Genomic DNA, 19012 nt, shown 5'->3' with positions numbered 1-19012 from the left:
CACTGTATTTGTGCAGCGGTCTTACAAAACGCAATTATTTGTAAAAAATACACTTTTTTTTTTTTTTTTTTAAATTCAAAAATTAAAGTTAGCCCAATTTTTTTCTAGAATGTAAAAGATGTTATGCCGAGTGAATAGATACCCAAGACGTCATACTTCAAAATTGTACACGCTCGTGGAATGGCGACAAACATTGGTACTTAAAAATCTACATATGCGTCGCTTTAAAAATTTTCTACAGGTTACCAGTTTAGAGTTAGGGGAGGTCTAGGGCAAGAATTATTGTTCTCAACGATCGCGGTGATACCTCATGTGTGGTTTATATAGGTGGGCGCGACTTGCGTATGCGTTCGCTTCTGGGCACAATCTCGGATGGACGGGGCACTAAAAATCTTTTTTTTTTTTCTTATTTTACCTTTATTTTTACACTGTCCCTTAAAAAAAAAAAAAAAAAATGTTTTTTTGATCACCATTATTCCTATTATAAGGAATGTAAACATTGCTTGTAATAGAAATAAGCAGGACAGGTCCTCTTTATTGTGAGATCTGGGGTCAAAAAGACCTCACATCTACACTTTAAAGCAAAAAAAAAAAATAAAAAAAAAAAAATGGGATCTTTTACTTACAGTAAAATCCATTTATCGGATGCTCATTGACGGACACAGCTCCTGATCATCTTAACCATTGGGTTATACTGCCCCCTACAGGAGTAGGACACTAGGCAGAAAAAAAGTCTGGCTACACCTATGGGCAGTCCCAAGGGGGTATACTCCCTCTCTCTGCTATTAGGTACTCAGTTTTGTTACAAGCAGTGTCAAAAGAATTACAACTCCACAGAGGGGTAGGAGCTGTGTAAGTCAATGAACGTCAGAGAAATGAATTTTATGGCAAGTCAAAAATCCCATTTTCTGTTTAGTTCATTGACTGACACAGCTCCTGATCTTCAAAACCAATGGGACGTCCCAAAGCAGTGTTAAACAAGAGGGGTAGGAACAGCGAAAAAGTAATTCCCAAGGCTAAACAGCAGCCAAACCAGGCAACAGGAGCTCACCTGGGAAAAAAAAAAAAAACAATACACCCTCGAAGAGGATCAGGTCCTCTAAACAGCAGCCTACAAAACCTTGCGGCCAAAAGAAGCATCAGCAGATACCAAACATCCACTTTATAGAACTTTGTGAAAGCGTGCACCGACGACCAGGTGGCTGCCTTGGAAACCTGCGTCACCAACGCCTAATGACAGAAGGCCCAGGAGGCACTAAGCGCCCATGTAGAATGCACCTCAACAGGGAAAGGAGGAACCTGACCCTTGATGGAATAGGCCTGAATCACAGTCTGTCTGGACCATCTGGAAATGGTGGCAGAGGAAGCAGACAACCCTTTCCGAGGTCCATCCGTGAGCACAAATAGTGAGTCTGCCTTCCTAAAAGACTAGCTGTCAGGTACACCCTATTGCCCGGACCACATCCAAGGCATGCAAGACAATTTTCTACGGATGTTTCAGCCTGGGACACAGGGAAGGAAACACAAAATCCTCATTCGAGAGAAAAGAAGAGTCAACTTTTGGGAGAAACGACGGAGAGGGGCAAAGAACCACCTTACCTCTGTGAACCACCAGTTAAGGTGAACAACAGGATAACTCTGCCAGTTCCGACACCCTGCGCGTAGAGGTAATAGCCACTTGTCTTGTACCAGGTCCACGGGTCCGGAAACCGATACGGGTGAGGGCGCACCTTCATGCTGAAGGAGCCTTGTCTGCGGGTCCACAGACCAGCATTTGAGCCAAAAAACACAACTAAGGACCACTGCCGAAACAGAGAGCTGAGCCACCAGGGGAGCCGCATCCAAGGAGACATCAGAGATAAACTGCAGCCCCTGGACCAGCTGGTCCGCCAGCTCAGCAAAGGCCGTAGAGAGCGGTTCTCCCTCTAGGTCACGGCGTAAAAGCTTAGCCCACTCGGTCAGAGTTTGCGACACCAGGGCAATGGTGAATACCGGCCTCAGTGCCGAACCAGCCAGAGTGTGCATATTGCGGGCTACAGCCTACGCCCTCCTATCAGCCGAGTCCTCATCAACCAGAATCATGGTGGCCTTGTTCAATCTAGAAAATGGAGGGTCCACCACCAGTAGCACTGTCCACTTCTTAAAGGGACTCCTCATAGGGGTAACCCCTGTAAAATATCTTAGGGGCCCCAAGGGGACGCTTTGGTCATCCCCAGGCTTTAGCGACAATTTTGTCAAAATAGGCGGGGAAAGGAAACACCTTTGCCGCTCTGGACGGCTTGTGAGTGCCAACGGGAACCTGCGCCACCGTGGCAGCTGTGTCCTCCATCTTCAAGGTCTCCGTGCAGAGATACAATCAGTGCGTCCACCAGCGCCTTTTTGTGCACGGTTACAGAGGTGGAGGAATCATCCTGGCTATCAAAGGATTCCAGGCGCGTGGTTGCAGAACCAGCAGGGTGACCCACGTCTGTGGCGGCAGAATCAGATTCAGGATCTGATGGGACCAATAAGGCAGGGGGCGCTTTTTGCTAGCCCGTCGCCCGAAAACCAGCTCCACCTGGGACACAATGGACTCCAGGTCCGTCGCCAGTGCATCGATGGATGGTTGGGAACTGGAGGGCCCCGCAGCCTCAGAGAGGGTTCAGGTGGGGAGATGTGCTCCCAAGACTACATTAGTCACCCAGGGGACCCCCACAAAAAAGGTGTAAAACACTGCAAGGGACAACCCCCACTGCATGCGGTGGCAGCACCACCCGGTCGCCAGGCACAAAGCACCAAGTGATCCTCAGCAGAGAAGGAGAAAACCCCACCAGACTCTCCACCCAGCAGAAACCGGCACCTGCAGTCACCAGGATAATCTGCACTCACGTGCAGTGATCAGGAAGTGAAAGGATCCAGGAGTCAGCACCAGGGGGTGAGAAGGGGCTCCCACTGCCGAAATCACCGCCCAGAGGGCTCAACCATCATGGCCGCAGCAAACCTACACAAACATTGCGCCGTGCATAGAAACACAGGCTACAACAAAATGGTGGCACCATGAGGCTCCCAGGGACCCAGGAGGGACCCCTAGGCCTCAAGGAGCCCTCACCAGGTCCAACCCCCCAACACACACACACAGCTGATCTTCCAGTCCCCAGAAGCGCAACGCCGCAGCCCACATCTCCAGCATACACTCTGCCCCCACCCCTTGGGAGGTGGACCAGACCAGCCAAACCGCCCCAGCATAAGTGGAGGGGGGTTAGATGGGAGACCGAAGAAAAAAAGGGGGTGCCTGACGGGAAGGAGGGGAACCCGGGGGTCCGACCGTCTCAAGGAGGGGCCCACGTCCACCCCAAAAACCCTCCAGGAAGGAGGGGGCGGGACAGCTACTCACCATACCAGAAACTGGGTGGGAACCGCTCCAGACAGAACCCCTCTCCATCGAAATGGGGGGGGGGGGTGTTGGCTAGGAGGACTGCTGCGACTCGGGCCGGAGTCCCGGTCGTATGCGACCTTGCAAGGCGTTTAACTCGCAGGCCAGCCCCCATACAGTCGGGCTATGTCGTGGCCGACCTAGCGCGGAGCTAAGGTCTGTGCGCTCGCTGGCCAGACGGGGGTGACCACTGGATCTAGATTATCCAGCCCGTCGCCCAGTCCGGCAGTTGATTGTAGATCTCACAGATAAAAATCCAGGAAAAAAAATATCTAAAAAGAAAAAAACTGCCAGGACCAGAGATCCCAGCAAGGAACTAGGTCCTTAATCCTGACTAGGCAGAAAAAAAAACTGGCAGGTAAAAAACAAAATACATACAATAAAGTGCAAACGTTTTAGGCAGGTGTAAAGAAATGCTGTACAGTAAAAATGCTTTCAAAAATATATATTTTAACTATTTTTATAAATTTACAAAATAAGCGAACAGAAGAAAAAAATGGAAATCAAATTAATATATTTGGTGTGACCCCTCTTTGGCTTCAAACCAGCATCAGTTCTTAAACTTGCACAAAGTCAGGGATTTTGGAGGATTAGAGTCAAGTATATGATTAATCAATTATATCAAGCAGCTGTTAATCATCAAATTTTATATGTAGGTTGAAACACAGTCATTAACTGAAACAAACAGTTGTGTAGGTGGCTTAAAACATGGTAACAGCCAAACTCTGCTACTAAGGTGAGGTTGTGAAAGCCCGTTTCATGTCACAGGTCATATCATGGCAAGACTGAGCACAGCAACAAGACACAAGGTAGTTCTACTGCATCCACAAGGTCTCTCCCAGGCAGAGATTTCAAAGCAGACTGGAGTATCAAGATGTGCGGTTTAAGGTCTTTTGAAGGAGGGCAAAAACGGACAGCACAGAACTTGCGGAAACCAGAAGGTCCCAGGTACACCTATCCACAAGTCTGGAGAAGTCTGACCAGAAGTGGTCTTCCTAGAAGGATTTTGGTAATAAAAAAAAAAAAAAAAAAAAACATACCTCTGAAGAGGAAACAAGGCTATTTACGAAAAAAATGGATTTTTGTAAAATCTTACCGTAAAATCCTTTTCTCTTAGCTCATTGACAGACGTAGTCCTCGGTGATACACCACCTTCGGGTTATGTTGCCTCCACAGGAGCAGGACTAGACAGGAAATTAAAAAGCTCTGGCCACACCCTAGGGGCAGTCCCAGAGGGTATATCCTCTCTCTCTCTGCCTCAGCAAATCAGTTATGTGAAAAAGCAGTCTTTAGAGATTTTAACCCAACTCAAAAAACAGAGGGGCGGGGACTACGTCTGTCAATGAGCTAAGAGAAAAGGAATTTACGGTAAGATTTTACAAAAATCCATTTTTCTCTAGCGCTCATTGACAGACGTAGTCCTCGGTGATACACCACCTTCGGGACGTCCCAGAGCAGTATCACAACTGAGGGGTGGGAAAATGAAATCAAATCCCAATCTAGAAGGCCCAACCGGTGCCAACTAGAAGTTTACAATGCTCATCCTTAATGATGAGACTCAACAAAAAAAGAGAAAAAATTTTTTTTTTTTTTTTTTTCAAACAGAAAAAAACCCTCGAGGTAGACCACCGGTCTCCTCAAATTGCGGCCTGCAAAACCTTGCGGCCAAATGAGGCATCCGCCGATGCCGTCACATCAATTTTATAGAATTTTGTAAAGGTATGTACCGACGACCAGGTGGCCGCCTTACATACCTGGACCACTGACGCCTGATGGCGAAAGGCCCAAGAAGTACTGAGCGCTCGAGTGGAGTGCGCCCTAACAGGGAACGGAGGACTCTGACCCTTAATAGAATAAGCCTGTACCACCGTTTGTCTAATCCATTTGGCAATGGTCGCGGCAGATGCAGGCAAACCCTTTCTGGGCCATCCGTGATCACAAAAAGTGAATCCGTCTTACGGAAAGATTCCGTAGCTTTCAGGTATACCCTGATTGCCCGAACCACATCTAAGGAATGCAACGCATGTTCCCGATGATGCTTGGGCTGAGGACACAAGGAAGGTAGTACAATATCTTCATTCAGATGAAAATCTGAAACCACCTTAGGAAGAAAAGATGGCTTAGGATGAAGTACTACCTTATCCCTATGAATCACTAGGTATGGGGACTGGCATGATAATGCAGCCAGTTCTGACACCCTGCGAGCAGAAGTAATAGCCACCAAGAAGGCCACCTTCTGGGATAAAGTAAGCAAGGGAATCTCCCTGATGTTTTCAAAGGGAGGTTTCTGTAGAACCGACAAAACCAAATTAAGATCCCAGGGCGGTAAGGGCGCGCGGACTGGAGGAGCCAGGTGCCACACCCCCTGGATGAAATTCCGCACCAAGGATTTGGTAGCTAAAGGCTTCTGAAAGAAGATTGCTAATGCTGAAACTTGACCCTTGATGGTGCTCAAGGCTAGCTTCTGCTCAACCCCTTGTTGCAAAAAGGCCAATATTCGAGTCACCGAATAGGTACGTGGAGGAAATCCTAAAGATTCGCACCACGCAATATAAGTCTTCCATGTGTGATAATAGACTTTGCTGGAAGTCGCTTTCCTTGCTTTAATAAGGGTAGGAATGACTGAAGTAGACAAACCTCTGTCCTTCAGTACTTGGGTCTCAATGGCCAGGCCATTAAACCCAGCGACTGTAAAGCATGATGGTAAATTGGTCCTTGAGACCACAGACACTCCCTGAGACGAAGTTCCCACGGAACGTCTACGACTAACATGTCCAAGTCGGCCAGGCCGGCTTGAGGAGGCCAGCCTAGAATTTCTAGGACCACTGGCGCTGATAGAATCTGAACCAGGCGTCCCTAGAGGTATCTGGCCCCGACCATCCGAGAAAGTCTGGTCGTTTTCTGTTCCCACACATTTATCAGATACCTGATAGTTATCAGGAAAGGTGATCTTTTCTGGTTGGACCTCAGGGACCGAAGTCACCCGACTAGAGGCTACTTGGCCTATCTGGTCAACCAGATTCGATTCCTGTGAGGTATCGGGACTAATCTTAGGAAAAGGTAAAGGAAAAGATCTATTCAGGGAACGGTAACTACCGCTTCCTGTAGTACTTAAATGTTGGAAGGGAAGAATCGCACCGGTAGTAGTGGTTGATGCTCGATCTAATGTCCTGAATACCGGTGAAAACGTCCCCCCACCCTGAAACCGGGTGGGGGCGCACCTTCAGGCTGTGTACTCCTTTGCTTCGGGTTTGGCTGGGTTGGTCCTTTGCTTGTCCGACCAGCCCTTCTTGAACCCTCCTGGAGGAGTCTTGACTTTCCCGCTAGTACCAGCCGGGCGCCCCTTATGGGCGGTAAAGAAAGGTCCTCGCTTGTTGCGAGGTCCCTTAGCTTTAGCAGCCTGTGGCAAAAAAGTGCTCTTGCCCCCAGTGGCATCCTTAATGATTTCATCTAGGTTGGCCCCAAATAGACGATTCCCCTGAAAAGGGAGATTAGTCAAGGTCTTTTTGGAACCTAGGTCAGCTGACCAGCATTTTAACCACAGCACACGTCTGAGGATCACCGCTGACTTAGATGCATGCCCTAATAAGGGAGTAGTGTCCAGGGCTGCGTCACAGATAAACTGTAGCCCTTGTATAATCTGTTCCATCAAATCAGATGTCTCCTGGGGAATATCTTTTCCCCTAAGATCTTGGCGTACCATTCTCGCCCATTCCGTAAGTGTCTGGGAAACTAGACCAATAACAATTACTGGTCTAAATGCTGACCCTATCAGAGAGAAGATGGTGCGGGACTCTGCTTCCATCTTTCGATCCACCGGATCCTTAAAGGACGAAGTGTCCTCCACTGGAATAACCGTGGCTTTATTCAGCCTGGAAATAGGTGGATCCACCACTGGTGGTACCGTCCATTTCTTAATGATGGATTCCTCAAACGGATAGCGTCTAGCAATACGCTTGGAAATAGTAAAGGTACGTTTAGAATGCTCCCATTCTCCTTTAATCTGATTACCGAAACATTTAGGTACAGGAAAAACCTTCACCGTTTTGATGGGCTTATTAGTACCAAAGGGAATCTCTGTTTCAGTTGCCTCTGCCGGTAAAGCCTCAAGTTTTAAGGTTTCCTGCACTGCCACAACTAGTGCGTCCACCAATGCTTCTTCCTGAATTATAGCAGGAGAAGAAGCGTCCTCCTCACTGTCTGAGGGGGCTTTACCTGGGATAACAGCCCTTGCAGAGGAACCTGCAACTGCAGTGACCATCTCTGAATCAGAGTCAGAGGTGTCAGATAGTATAGGGGTAGGCGGGGGTCGCTTCCTTGACCCCCGTCCCTGACAGGCCGCCTCCACCCGAGCCACCATAGACTCCAAAATTGCTGTAAATGACTCTATACTCATAGGGAAACAGGTGGGGGAATATGTGTGGCAGGGTCCATGATAATTCCAGTCACTTCCTGGATAATATAATTCAAAAATAAAAAACTTTTTTTTTTTTTTTTTTTCAGACCCCCAGCGCCACAAAAAGCCCCTTAGTGTTACCTGCTAGGGATCCCTATCGATCGAGAGAGAGAGAGAGATAGACCCCCAGGCTCACCACTTGATGCTCAGAGTTAAACTGCAACAGGTTACAGCGCTGTCTTGACAAACAGGAAGTCTTTTGGCTGGCTGCCCAGGAAGAAAGGAGGCGGCTCCGCCCCTCTGCACGCCTTCCGGCGCCTCCCCCAAGCTCCACGAGGTGTTTGGATCACCTCAAACATGGCCGCCCCCATGCTGGAGACACGAGGCTACGCCAAAATGGCGGCTCGTGCGATCCAGCAAAAAAAATGGCGGCGGCCTGTACTGAATAGCGGTGTGCTGCAGGGCACACAACACTCTCTCTGCATGGGGATATGGCGTGGTTGGCGGTACCGGCCCTGGCGGACCGCATGGCCATTCGGGAGGCCTGCTAATAGCTGGAGATCTGATTAGGAAGGCAGTCTACATGTCCGTGGCTTCTGACTGGTAGGTAGCTTATTCTTAACACCGTAAGATTCCCAGAATGCCACAGATTACATCTTTTTAACATGTATACAATTAGATTGTTAGCTCCCAAACCAAGCCTCCTGGCTTTTTGCACATAAAATCACACTCAAAGTAGGAGGATCTGTGTCATGTTATAGGATAGAGAGGGACTCTATCTTACCATACAGAGAGGGGCCCGCGTTCACCACAAGACCCGTCAGGGGAAAAGGGGGAACATACTACTCACCATACCGGAACCAGGCGGGCACCAACTCCTGACAGTAACCCTCTCCACCGGGGCGGGAGGGCTGTCGACCGATACGGACGCCGTGACTCATGGTCTTTGGCGTTTCAGCGAGACGTTTAACTCGCGTGGACAGTCCTTTAATGGGACTTTGTCGCGGCCGACCCAGCGCGGAGCTATGGCCTGCACGCGCTCGTAGGCTGAACTGGGGTGACCACCGGATCTCAACATCCAGCCCGTCGCCCAGTTCAGCTTTCTTGCTTGAAGATCTCACAGGAACACTGGAGAAAAAAAGCTGTCTAAAAAATCCTTTAAGAAAAAAATTCTTGCCAGGACCTAAGATCCCAGCAAGGTATCTAGGTCCTTACTCCTAACTAGACAGAAAATAACTGATTTGCTGAGGCAGAGAGAGAGAGAGGATATACCCTCTGGGACTGCCCCTAGGGTGTGGCCAGAGCTTTTTAATTTCCTGTCTAGTCCTGCTCCTGTGGAGGCAACATAACCCGAAGGTGGTGTATCACCGAGGACTACGTCTGTCAATGAGCGCTAGAGAAATAGGAACTGGGGTGCAGAAAAATGGCAGAAAATATGAAATATTTGGCTGTAGAAGGCAGTTTGTTGATGAAGGGCTGGAGAGCGGTACAATAATGAGCCTCTGCAAGCAACTTTCAAGCAGGGTGGAGGTTCCTTGCAAGTTTGGGGCTGCATTTCTGCAAACAGTGTTGGAGATTTGGTCAGAATCAACGGGGTCTTCAATTCTAAAAATTAAAGGCAGATACATATCCATCATACCATACCATTAGGGAGGAGTGCGATTGGCCCCAAATTTATTCTGCAGCAGGACAACAACCCCAAACATACAGCCAATGTCATTAAGAACTACCTTCAGTGTAAAGAACAAGGAGTCCTGGAAGTGATGGTTTGGCCCCCACAGAGCCCTGTGGAAATTTCAATATAGCTCACCAGCCAAATAACATCTTTCCTACAGTAAAGCATGGAGGGGGTAATATCCTGGTATGGGGGTGCTTCTCTGCAGCATGGACTGGAGCACTTGTCGGGATAGAAGGAAAAATGGATGGGGAAAAATACCCATCAAATTCTTAAGGAAAATCTGCTGCCCTTTGCCAGAAAGCTGTGAATTTCAAGGTTTACCTTCCAACATGATAAGGATCCAAAGCACACAGCAAAAATGACCACACAGTAGATGGAGAAAAATGTGAATGTCTGAATTGCCTAGTCAGAGGCCAGACTTAAACCCCTTTGAAAATCTGTGGAATGACTTGAAGAGTGCAGTCCACAATCGTTCGCCATCAAATTTAACTGAATTTCAGCAATTCGGCAGTAACGAATGGGCAAATATTGCAAAGTCTAGATGTGCAAACTTAGTAGAGACAAATCCCAACAGACTAAAGGCTGGAATTAAAGCAAAAAGGTGGTTCAACAAAATACTGGTCACAAGGGGGGGTGATCCTTTTTCCAACTCGGTAATTCTGTTTTTGATTTTTTTTTCTGTGTTGGCATGTTTGTGTTCTATCTTTCACTTGGATGTTATAGGTTATACTAAGTAAAAACAGCTGGATAAAACAAACCATGTCTGTCTTCATTTCAGGCTGCAAAGTAACAAAATGTAATTTTATCAATGTGCGATTCTTTTCTATACCCACTGTATGTAAGGGTTTACAATAGTGCTGCAACGATGCGTTGACGTAATCGATTACATCAACTACAGAAATACGTTGACGTGCGTGAAAGGCGTCGACGCGTCACTCGCGACCTCACACGCCCCCATGCTCATGCTCACAGGGCCAGAGACAACCCACAACTCCGCTTTAAGCACTGCCGGCCAGGCCGCTGCATTGATTGGGGCAGCTGAAGGCTGCACTGCCCCGCCCCCGGCCCCGCTCCAGTCCAGAGTGTCCATCTCTTCTACGTCAGCCGCTGTGAGCGGCATGACGTCCCGGAGCGGCTGCGCCTGCGCGGCGGTGCATCAACTGAGCTGACTCTCTGTGGCTGCAGACTGCCACCAACGCTGATGATCCCTCCCACTGTCCCACACAGACGAGATGTCACGCGCCACTCCAGCAGCAGCATGTGATAGCAGGTGAGCCTGAGGGGTCTGCACTGGGAGGGGGGGGGGCTTACTAAGTGGTCTGTACTAGGTGGGAGGGCTTACTGAGGGGTCTGCACTGGGAGGGGGGCTTACTTACACTCAATTATGCAAAAAAAATAAAAATAATCGCTAGATTAGTCGACAGACAAAATAATCGTTAGTTGCAGCCCTAGTTTACAACCACTTTAACTCCCTAGTAACTACCAAAAACTATCAGTTTTGAGTGGGCCGATCCTTTACCATCAAGGCACAAACCTAAGACTAAAGCCCCGTACACACGTACCGAATGTCGGCCAAACGATCGGCCGTCTTTTGTCCGGTGCTGTCCTGTCGGCTGAAAAGTGCTAAAGAATGCACACAAATTTTGTCTGCCAACAACAGCCGACTGCAGAAGTGATGTCATTTGATGGTTTACTTTCCGTGTGTTTTTTCTTTTCTGAGTATGCCCAGTCTTGCTAATCTGCTGTTTGTCGGCCGAATTCTGTACTGACTGGCGAACAATCGGCCGTTCTGGTGACGGGCAACAAAAATTTTAAAGTCTGCACACCAGATTCTGTTCGGCCCGAAAATTTGCTGTCGGTTGTCGGAAGCATCATACTAACAAGCCGATAATCGGCCGAATATATACGGCCGACAATCGCTACGTGTGTACGGGGCTTTACACAAATAATGTTCTATCCAGTGCGGACACTGACTATGCACAGCTAATGGACAGAGGGTCTAAAGTATTTTCAAGAAACTCTCAGAACTCTGTTGTGCAATGAACAGTAATCTGGAAAATCATTTGGCATGCAGGGCAGATGGACAAAGAATGCATTCTTTTACTATGTAAGCTGCTGCGTGAGGAATTTCTACACATAGAAGAATGCAGAATCACGTTTTTGAGTTTATTAGTTTAGAACCACCAACTCTGCAGAGATTGTTGGATATAGGGGGGTGGAATATATTAGGCAGCAAGTGAACATGTTGTTCCTGCAGTTGAAAGCTAAAAAGGGCAAATGGTAAGGATTTGGGACCACCACCATATTGTAACGGCGAGACGAGTGGGTTAGAGCATTTCGAAAACTGCAGCTCTTGTAGGATGTTCCTGGTATGCAGTGGTCAGGACCGGACAAAAAATGGACCAAGGAAGGAAAACCGGCAAAACCAGTGACAGGGTGATGGGCAGCCAAGGCTCATTGATACACCCGGGGAGCAAAGGCTGCCCTGTGTAGTTCAATACAATAGAAGAGCAACTGGAGATCAACTTGCTGAAAATGTTAATGCTGGTTCTGATAGAAAGGTGTCAGAACACACAGAGCATCGCAGTTTGTTGTGTATGGGGCTGTGTAGCTGCAGACTGGTCAGGGTGCCCATGCTGACACATGTTCACAGCCAAAAATGCCTACAATGGGCATGTGAGCATCAGAACTGGACAACAGAGCAATGGAAGAAGGTGGACTGGTCTGATGAATCAGGTTTGCTGTTACATCATGTTGATGGCCGGGTGCATGGGTGTTGCTTTCCTGGGGAAGAGATGGCACCAGGATGCAGTATGGGATGTCCGATCCATGGAGCCCCACTTTGCAACCTGCAGGACTTGCTACTGATGGCTTGGTGCCAAACACAGCATACCTTTAGAGCAGGAGTTGGCAACCTCAATCTATCGGTCGACCGTGGCGTGGACAGGTGACAGGTAGATTGCTATTGAGTCCCAGCCCCGCCGACCTGCAAGTGCTCCCCCCCCCCATTCTTCCTACTGCCTCCCAAACCCCGTTCTCCCTGTCCAATCTGAGAACATTCTACAGTCTGGGACACTGGGCTGAGAGAAGTTTACATATTAAGGGGGACTGAGACCTTCCCATGTACTGAGGACATTCCCATGTGTAGAAGAGTGACAAAAGCAAACATGAGGGAGGGGGTTAGTCCTGGACACGCTGGGACTTGTAGTGTGCAGGCAGCTGAGTGGCCTCTGTGTGACATGAATGGAACCCAACACTGGCGTAGTGTCAGGGATAGCAAAGGCGACCCCACCCATGCTCTAGGGGCCTGTGCGACCACCCTGTCACATTCAGTTTTACACCTGGACAGGAGGGGTGGCACATACAGTTACTGATTTCCTGGATTTTCTTCCTGCAGCCGCTGAAATCCGGCTTCTCCTCCCTCCTACCGGCATTCAGCAGCTGCAGGAGGAAAATACAGGAAATTGGTAACTGCATATGCCATCGCCTGCCTGCGCTCCTGTCCAGATTATGCTCATTTGTGCTGCCCAGGCCCCCTGTGTGCTCCCCTTTTAAAAAGCCATAAAAAATAAAATTGTAAAATATACTCAAATAAAATCACAAAAAAAAAAAAAAACTACTGACACTGCTCTACTGAACCCGTTTCCTGCCCTACTGTCCCCATCCACACGCTATCCACTGCCCTACCACCAACCCCTGCCCTGACACTGTCCCTTTTTAGGGTAGTGTAAATATATAATTTTTATAGTGGCATTTGTTTTATTATATTTTTTTTTTTTAATATTTAGTTAAGCCTTGCTAGTAAATTTCGTAAAAAAAATAAAAATAAAAAGGGTGCCGATCCCCGGTGTTCTTTCAACTCTTTCATGTTGTTCAGGTCGATCTCCATCTCTCAAAAGGTTGCCTACCCTTGCTTTACGTTCCATTCACACTTGTGCAACATCTCATGCAACTTTGGACATCAAAGTTGCATGACAAGTCGCTTCCCATGTTTTCCAATGATAACCATTCATATATGTGTGACTAAAAAGTTGCAGCAACTTCAAGGTAGTTCATACACCACTTTGGTCCAATTTTCATGCAACTTGAGGACCATAGACTTCAATGTTAACACTCAAAAGTTGCATGAAAGTCGTACCTGAATGTTATACAATGCAACTCCAAAGTTGCTGCAGTCAAACAAATGTGAATGGAGCCTAAGAGGTTACATAGTAGTTGAGGTTGAATAAAGACAATAGTCCATCCAGTTCAATCTGTGTAGGTGACAATAATAATTTCCCTGTATATTGTGTTCTTTAACCACTTCTGGGCCGGAAGGTTTTATCCCCTTAAAGAGGAAGTAAACTCTTCCTGTTTTTTTTTTTTCCCCTGCAAAGTAAATGCATAACGAAGCCCGCTGATGGCCGCATCCATCTTCACCCGTCTTCCTTCCGGGTCTGTGGACTCCAGGTGTAATACTGGCCAGAGCCGCATGACGTTACTCCCGCGCATGCGCGTGGGAGTCGCAAGGTCACTGCACAGGGATTTGAAGAAACGGCACCATTTCTTCAGAGAGCATGCGCCAATGACTTCATCGGCGGCATGCAATGTAAATATCCCCTAAACGGTGCATAGGGGATATTTACAATACCTATAGGTAAGCCTTATTAAAGGCTTACCTATAGGTAAAAGTTCTCAAGGTGGGTTTACAACCACTTTAACCAGGCCATTTTTAGTGATACGGCACTATTATTTACCTGTCAATTGCTCAGCATTTGTTATTGCAGTAGATATATACATCTTGAGGTATTTTTTGAGCACATTTTAAAGTAATCGCTCATTTTAATGGATTCTGGGTTGCATTGCCACTTTATTTAACCACTTGCCTCCAGAAGATTTACCCCCCTTCACAACCAGGCCATTTTTTGTGAAAGAGTTACTTTAACTGACAATTGGGTGGTCATGCGACACTGTACCCAAATAAAATCAATGTCCTCCCCCCCACAAATAGAGCTTTCTTTTGGTGGTATTTGATCACCTCTGTGGTTTTTATTTTTTGCACTACAAACAAAAAAGAGCGACAATTCTGGGAAAAAATAAAACATTATATACATTTTTTTTTTTACATTTTTGCTATAAAACAAAGCCAAAAAAAAATCTATTTTTTTTTCACCATTTTAGGGCAATTTGTATCCTGCCACATATTTTTGGTAAAAAAAAATCCCAATAAGTGTATTTTGATTGGTTTGCACAAAAGTTATCACATCTACAAACTAGGGGATATTATTATGGCATTTTAAGTTTATTTTTTTACTAGTAATGGCGGCGATCCGCGATTTTCAGCGGGACTACGACATTGCGGCAGACAGATCGGACACCTGAGGGGACCAGTGACATTATTACAGTAATCAGTGCTAAAAAAATGCACGGTTACTGTACTAATGACACTGGCAGGGGAGATCAAAGGGTTAAGTGTGCTCCTAGGGGGTGTTTTCTAACTGTGTGGGGGATGGACTCACTAGATGAACACAGAGATCCGTTTTCCTAAATAGCAGGAACATGGGATCCGGTGTTCATCTGTGACAGAACGGCGATCTGCCTAGTTTACATCAGCAAACCACCGTTCTGTCTCTACGGGGGAGCAATCGCGGGTGGCCCTCTGATTGGCTCCCCCTTTGGTTAATCAGTGTGCGTGAGCCTCCACTGGCTATTGCATGAAACGACGTACAGGTACGTCGTTTCGCGCAATAGAGCCAACCTGCCGCAGTATATGTGCAGCGGCTGATCGGCAAGTGGTTAAGATGTATGACCAAGAGTCTTTTAAAAATATCAACACTCCCCGCTGACACCACCAATTGTGAGAGAGTTATACATTCTTACCGCCCTTACAGTGAAAAACCATTGCGCAGCATAAGGTTAACCGGCTTCTCCTCCAATCTCATCACATGTCCTCTTACATTACCCAAGACTGAATAGCTTTTTTCCTATGCTGGGATCACCACTTAGGTATTTGTAAAATCGCTATCATGTCCCCTCTCAAGCATCTCTTCTCCAGCGAAAATAAAATTTAGTGCCTTTAGTTGCTCCTCGTAATTTAGGTCCTCCAACCCCCTTAGTTTAGTTGCCCTTCTTTGGACTCTCTCCCATCTCCAGCACATCCCTTCTGAGCACTTGTGACCAGAACTGGACAGAATACTCCAGATTTGGCAGGACCAGAGTTTTATAAAGTGGCAGGATTGTAGTGTTATCTCTGTAGTATATCCTCTTTTTTTATACATGCTAATATTCTGCCGGCTTTGGTAGCTGCAGCTTGACATTGCATGCTATTGTCCAGTCTGTTTTCCACTAGGACCCCCAGATCTTTCTCCAGCCTTGATTCCCCAAGAGGTCCCCCCCTAGTGAGTAGTATGCGTTTGTTTTTAGCCCCCAAGTGCATTACTTTACATTTCTCCACATTAAACCTCATTTGCCACGTAGTTGCCAACCCCATTATTTTATTCAGGTCTTTCAATAAAAATTCTATATCCCGATGTGAAGTTACTGCCGCTCTTTTTTTTTTTTTTTGTGTCTGCAAAAACTGAGATTGAGCTATTTATCCCACCCTCTAGATCATTTATGAATAAATTAAAACAGAATTGGTCCCAACTTAGGTACCCCACTTACCACTCCAGACCATTCTGAGTACACGTTATTTATCACCACCCTTTGGATACGTCTCTGTAAGCAGCTTTCTATCCAAGAAAAAAAACCTTATGGTCGATGCCTGCAGACCTCACCTTGTAGATTAGGCACTTATGGGGAACTGTATCGAATGCCTTTGCAAAATCCAGATGCACAACATCAAAAGGCCTTCCCTTATCTAGATCGCAGCTCACTTTTTTGTAAAATGTTAACAGATTGGTAAACACATGCTGATTACTACTAAGGATATCTTGGATATAGTCCCTTATCCCCTCCAATAATTTACCTACTATTGATGTCAGGCTGACATGCCTGCAGTTTCCAGGAATATGCCTCTGCCCTTTTTTGAATATTGGTACCACACTTGCTTTTCTCCAATCAGCAAATATTAGGAACAATGGTCTAGCTATAACCCAACTGAGTTCTTTGAGGACTCTCGGGTGTAAGCCATCTGGTCCTGGTGATTTACTCTAACAGAGTCCCTGCCTGGAGGGGTCAGGGCTATTTTAGCAGCAAAAAGGGGACCTTCTCAATATTGGGTGAGAGGTCATAGCGTTATGGCTGATCTATGTACATACATAAAACAACTGGATTGAGAATCTCAACAGCTTACAATGTAAATAAGGACAGAAAATAACAGAACAGTTGGAAGGCAATTTAGAAGGAATCTCCATACTCACAGCAATGACTCTATAACCCCAGCTGGTCAGCGCCAGAATCTGGTGGAAGAAAACATCTGCGGTCCCACTAACTGGCGGCAGGAATATAATGGGGCAGCGAACGCTCCGAGGGCCGGCGTCATATAGAGACCATACTTTACTGTCATCATCATCCACAATTATCTGAGAGAAAGAAAAGTAGATAAACATTTGTCTTATGATGCTTTCAAATCTCATTACACCCACTGAGAACAGCGGCTCCTAGAAACAGAATGAAGAACACAGAGACCAAGTGAATACATGTAATGGCAGCTCTCTTTTAGGGAGCACTGAGAACTGGAGTGCTACATTATAAAAAAAAAATACAACTAGAAGCCAGCACTTGCCCCCTCCACTGCTTAATAAAGTCTCAATAACAGGTCAACAGCAAAACAGGAGGCACAATTTGGTAACACCAATTCACGCAAAAATGAGGCCGCTCAGCACCAAGGCCCACCTGCCGAGAGGCCCCATAATTGTGTGCAGCTGGCACCAACTGATTAAATCAGGTAAATTTGTTGCTAGAAAATTGACTTATAACCCCCAAAAATAATTTAAGCAGAGACCCTAGAGAATAAAATGGCAATTATTGCAATTTTTTTATGTTACATGTATCTGCGCAGCACAAACGCAATTTTTTTGAAAGGATACACTAATTAAAAAAAAAAAAAAAAAAAATGCAAGACACATTAGTTAACCCAATTTTTTTGTAGAATGTGAAAGATAATACGTTGAGTAAATAGATACCCAACATGTCACACTTTAAAACTGCACACGCTCGTGAAATAGCAACAAACTACGGTACTTAAAAATCTCCATAGGCCACGCTTTAACGCCTTTACAGGTTACCTGTTTAGACTTACAAGTTTAGCGCCAGAATCATTGCTTTCGCACTAACGCTCGTGGAGATACCTTACGTGTGGTACGAACACAGTTTACATATGCGTTTGCTTCTGCGCGCAGACACAGAGGGATGGGAGCGCTTTACATTTTATTTTTCCTTTTATTTTTACACTGTCCCTTCAATTTCCTTTTTATTCCTATTACAGGGAACGTAAACATCCCTTGTAATAGAAATAATGGATGACAGGTCCTCTTTATGGAGAGATCTGGGGTCAAAAAGACCCCAAATCTCTCCTTTAACATTAAAAGCAAGGCCATAGAGGCAATCAAAGAGTGTTTAACTCTTTGTTAACTCAGTGTTAAGGGGGGGACGTCCCCTCCCCCCACTTCGGAAACCGTACCACCGGCCGCTTGGAACGATTTAAATGAGAAATCCAGCCGTTTGTTGCAAAAAAGGATACTGGGGTTATGGCTGATCTGTTCAGCCCCATAACCCCGGTAAACCATTTGCAAACCGCAATATATTACAATGTGTAAGCTGCGACACAAGATTTTCATGCTGCACAAACGTATGCGCCATTTTTGTTTTTTCATCGACAGGACATTGGGGTGCAGGTGCCAGACATCATTCTTATTAACCAATGACCCCACAAAGTATAAAACACTGCAAAGGGAAAACCCCCACCGTGTTGGCAGCATCATGCAGTCGCCAGGCACAAGCATCAAGCGATCCTCAGCAGAGAGGGAGAGAACCCCACCAGACTCACCACCCAGCAGGCACCTGCAGCCACCAGGGTAATCAGGAAGTGAAAAGATCCAGGAGTCAGCACCGGGGGGGGAGGAGGAGGGGCTCCCACCGGCAAAATCACTGCCTACAGGGTTCCACTGTCATGGCCGTCGCTTTTTTTATTTGCAAACCACCGCAAAATGGTTGCCAAACTACACAAACATGGCCCCTGTGCATAGAAACACACAGGCTACAGCAAAACGGCGGCCCACGCGGCACCACAAAGCCTCCAGGGACCCAGGAGGGATCCCTAGGCCTCAAGGACGGGCCCAGGCAGGAGCCCCCACCAGCTACAACCCCCCTGCCCACAGCAGATTGCCGGCAGCCAGGAGGTGGACCAGATCACCCACACAGCCCCAGCATATGTGGGGGGGGGGTAGAATTGGGGACAGGTGAAAGGGGGGTGCCTGATGGGAAGGAGGTCCGACCTTCCTGAGGAGGGGCCCACGTCAACCCCAAAACCCTCAAGGGGGAGAAAGCTACTCACCACACCAGGAATCAGGTGGGCAAAGATCCAGACAGTACCCCTCGCCAATCG

The 19012-nt window shown here is 46.9% G+C and overlaps 1 protein-coding gene across 1 annotated transcript in view; it reads right to left on the bottom strand.

The window, feature by feature from the left end:
* SPG21 (SPG21 abhydrolase domain containing, maspardin) overlaps positions 1-19012 on the bottom strand; it is a 98056-nt gene that overhangs the window by 37327 nt on the left and 41717 nt on the right. The window contains exon 3 of the mRNA XM_082253194.1: positions 16827-16988. Within this exon, the coding sequence (XP_082109320.1) occupies positions 16827-16988 (162 nt within the window). The remainder of the gene's footprint in view (positions 1-16826; positions 16989-19012) is intronic.

The sequence above is a fragment of the Pelophylax lessonae genome, assembly GCF_965119305.1.
Source record: "Pelophylax lessonae genome assembly, chromosome: 4".
NCBI lineage: Eukaryota > Metazoa > Chordata > Amphibia > Anura > Ranidae > Pelophylax > Pelophylax lessonae.
The sequence above is the reverse complement of the archived record's forward strand: the minus strand, read 5'-3'. Positions and strand labels throughout refer to the sequence as shown.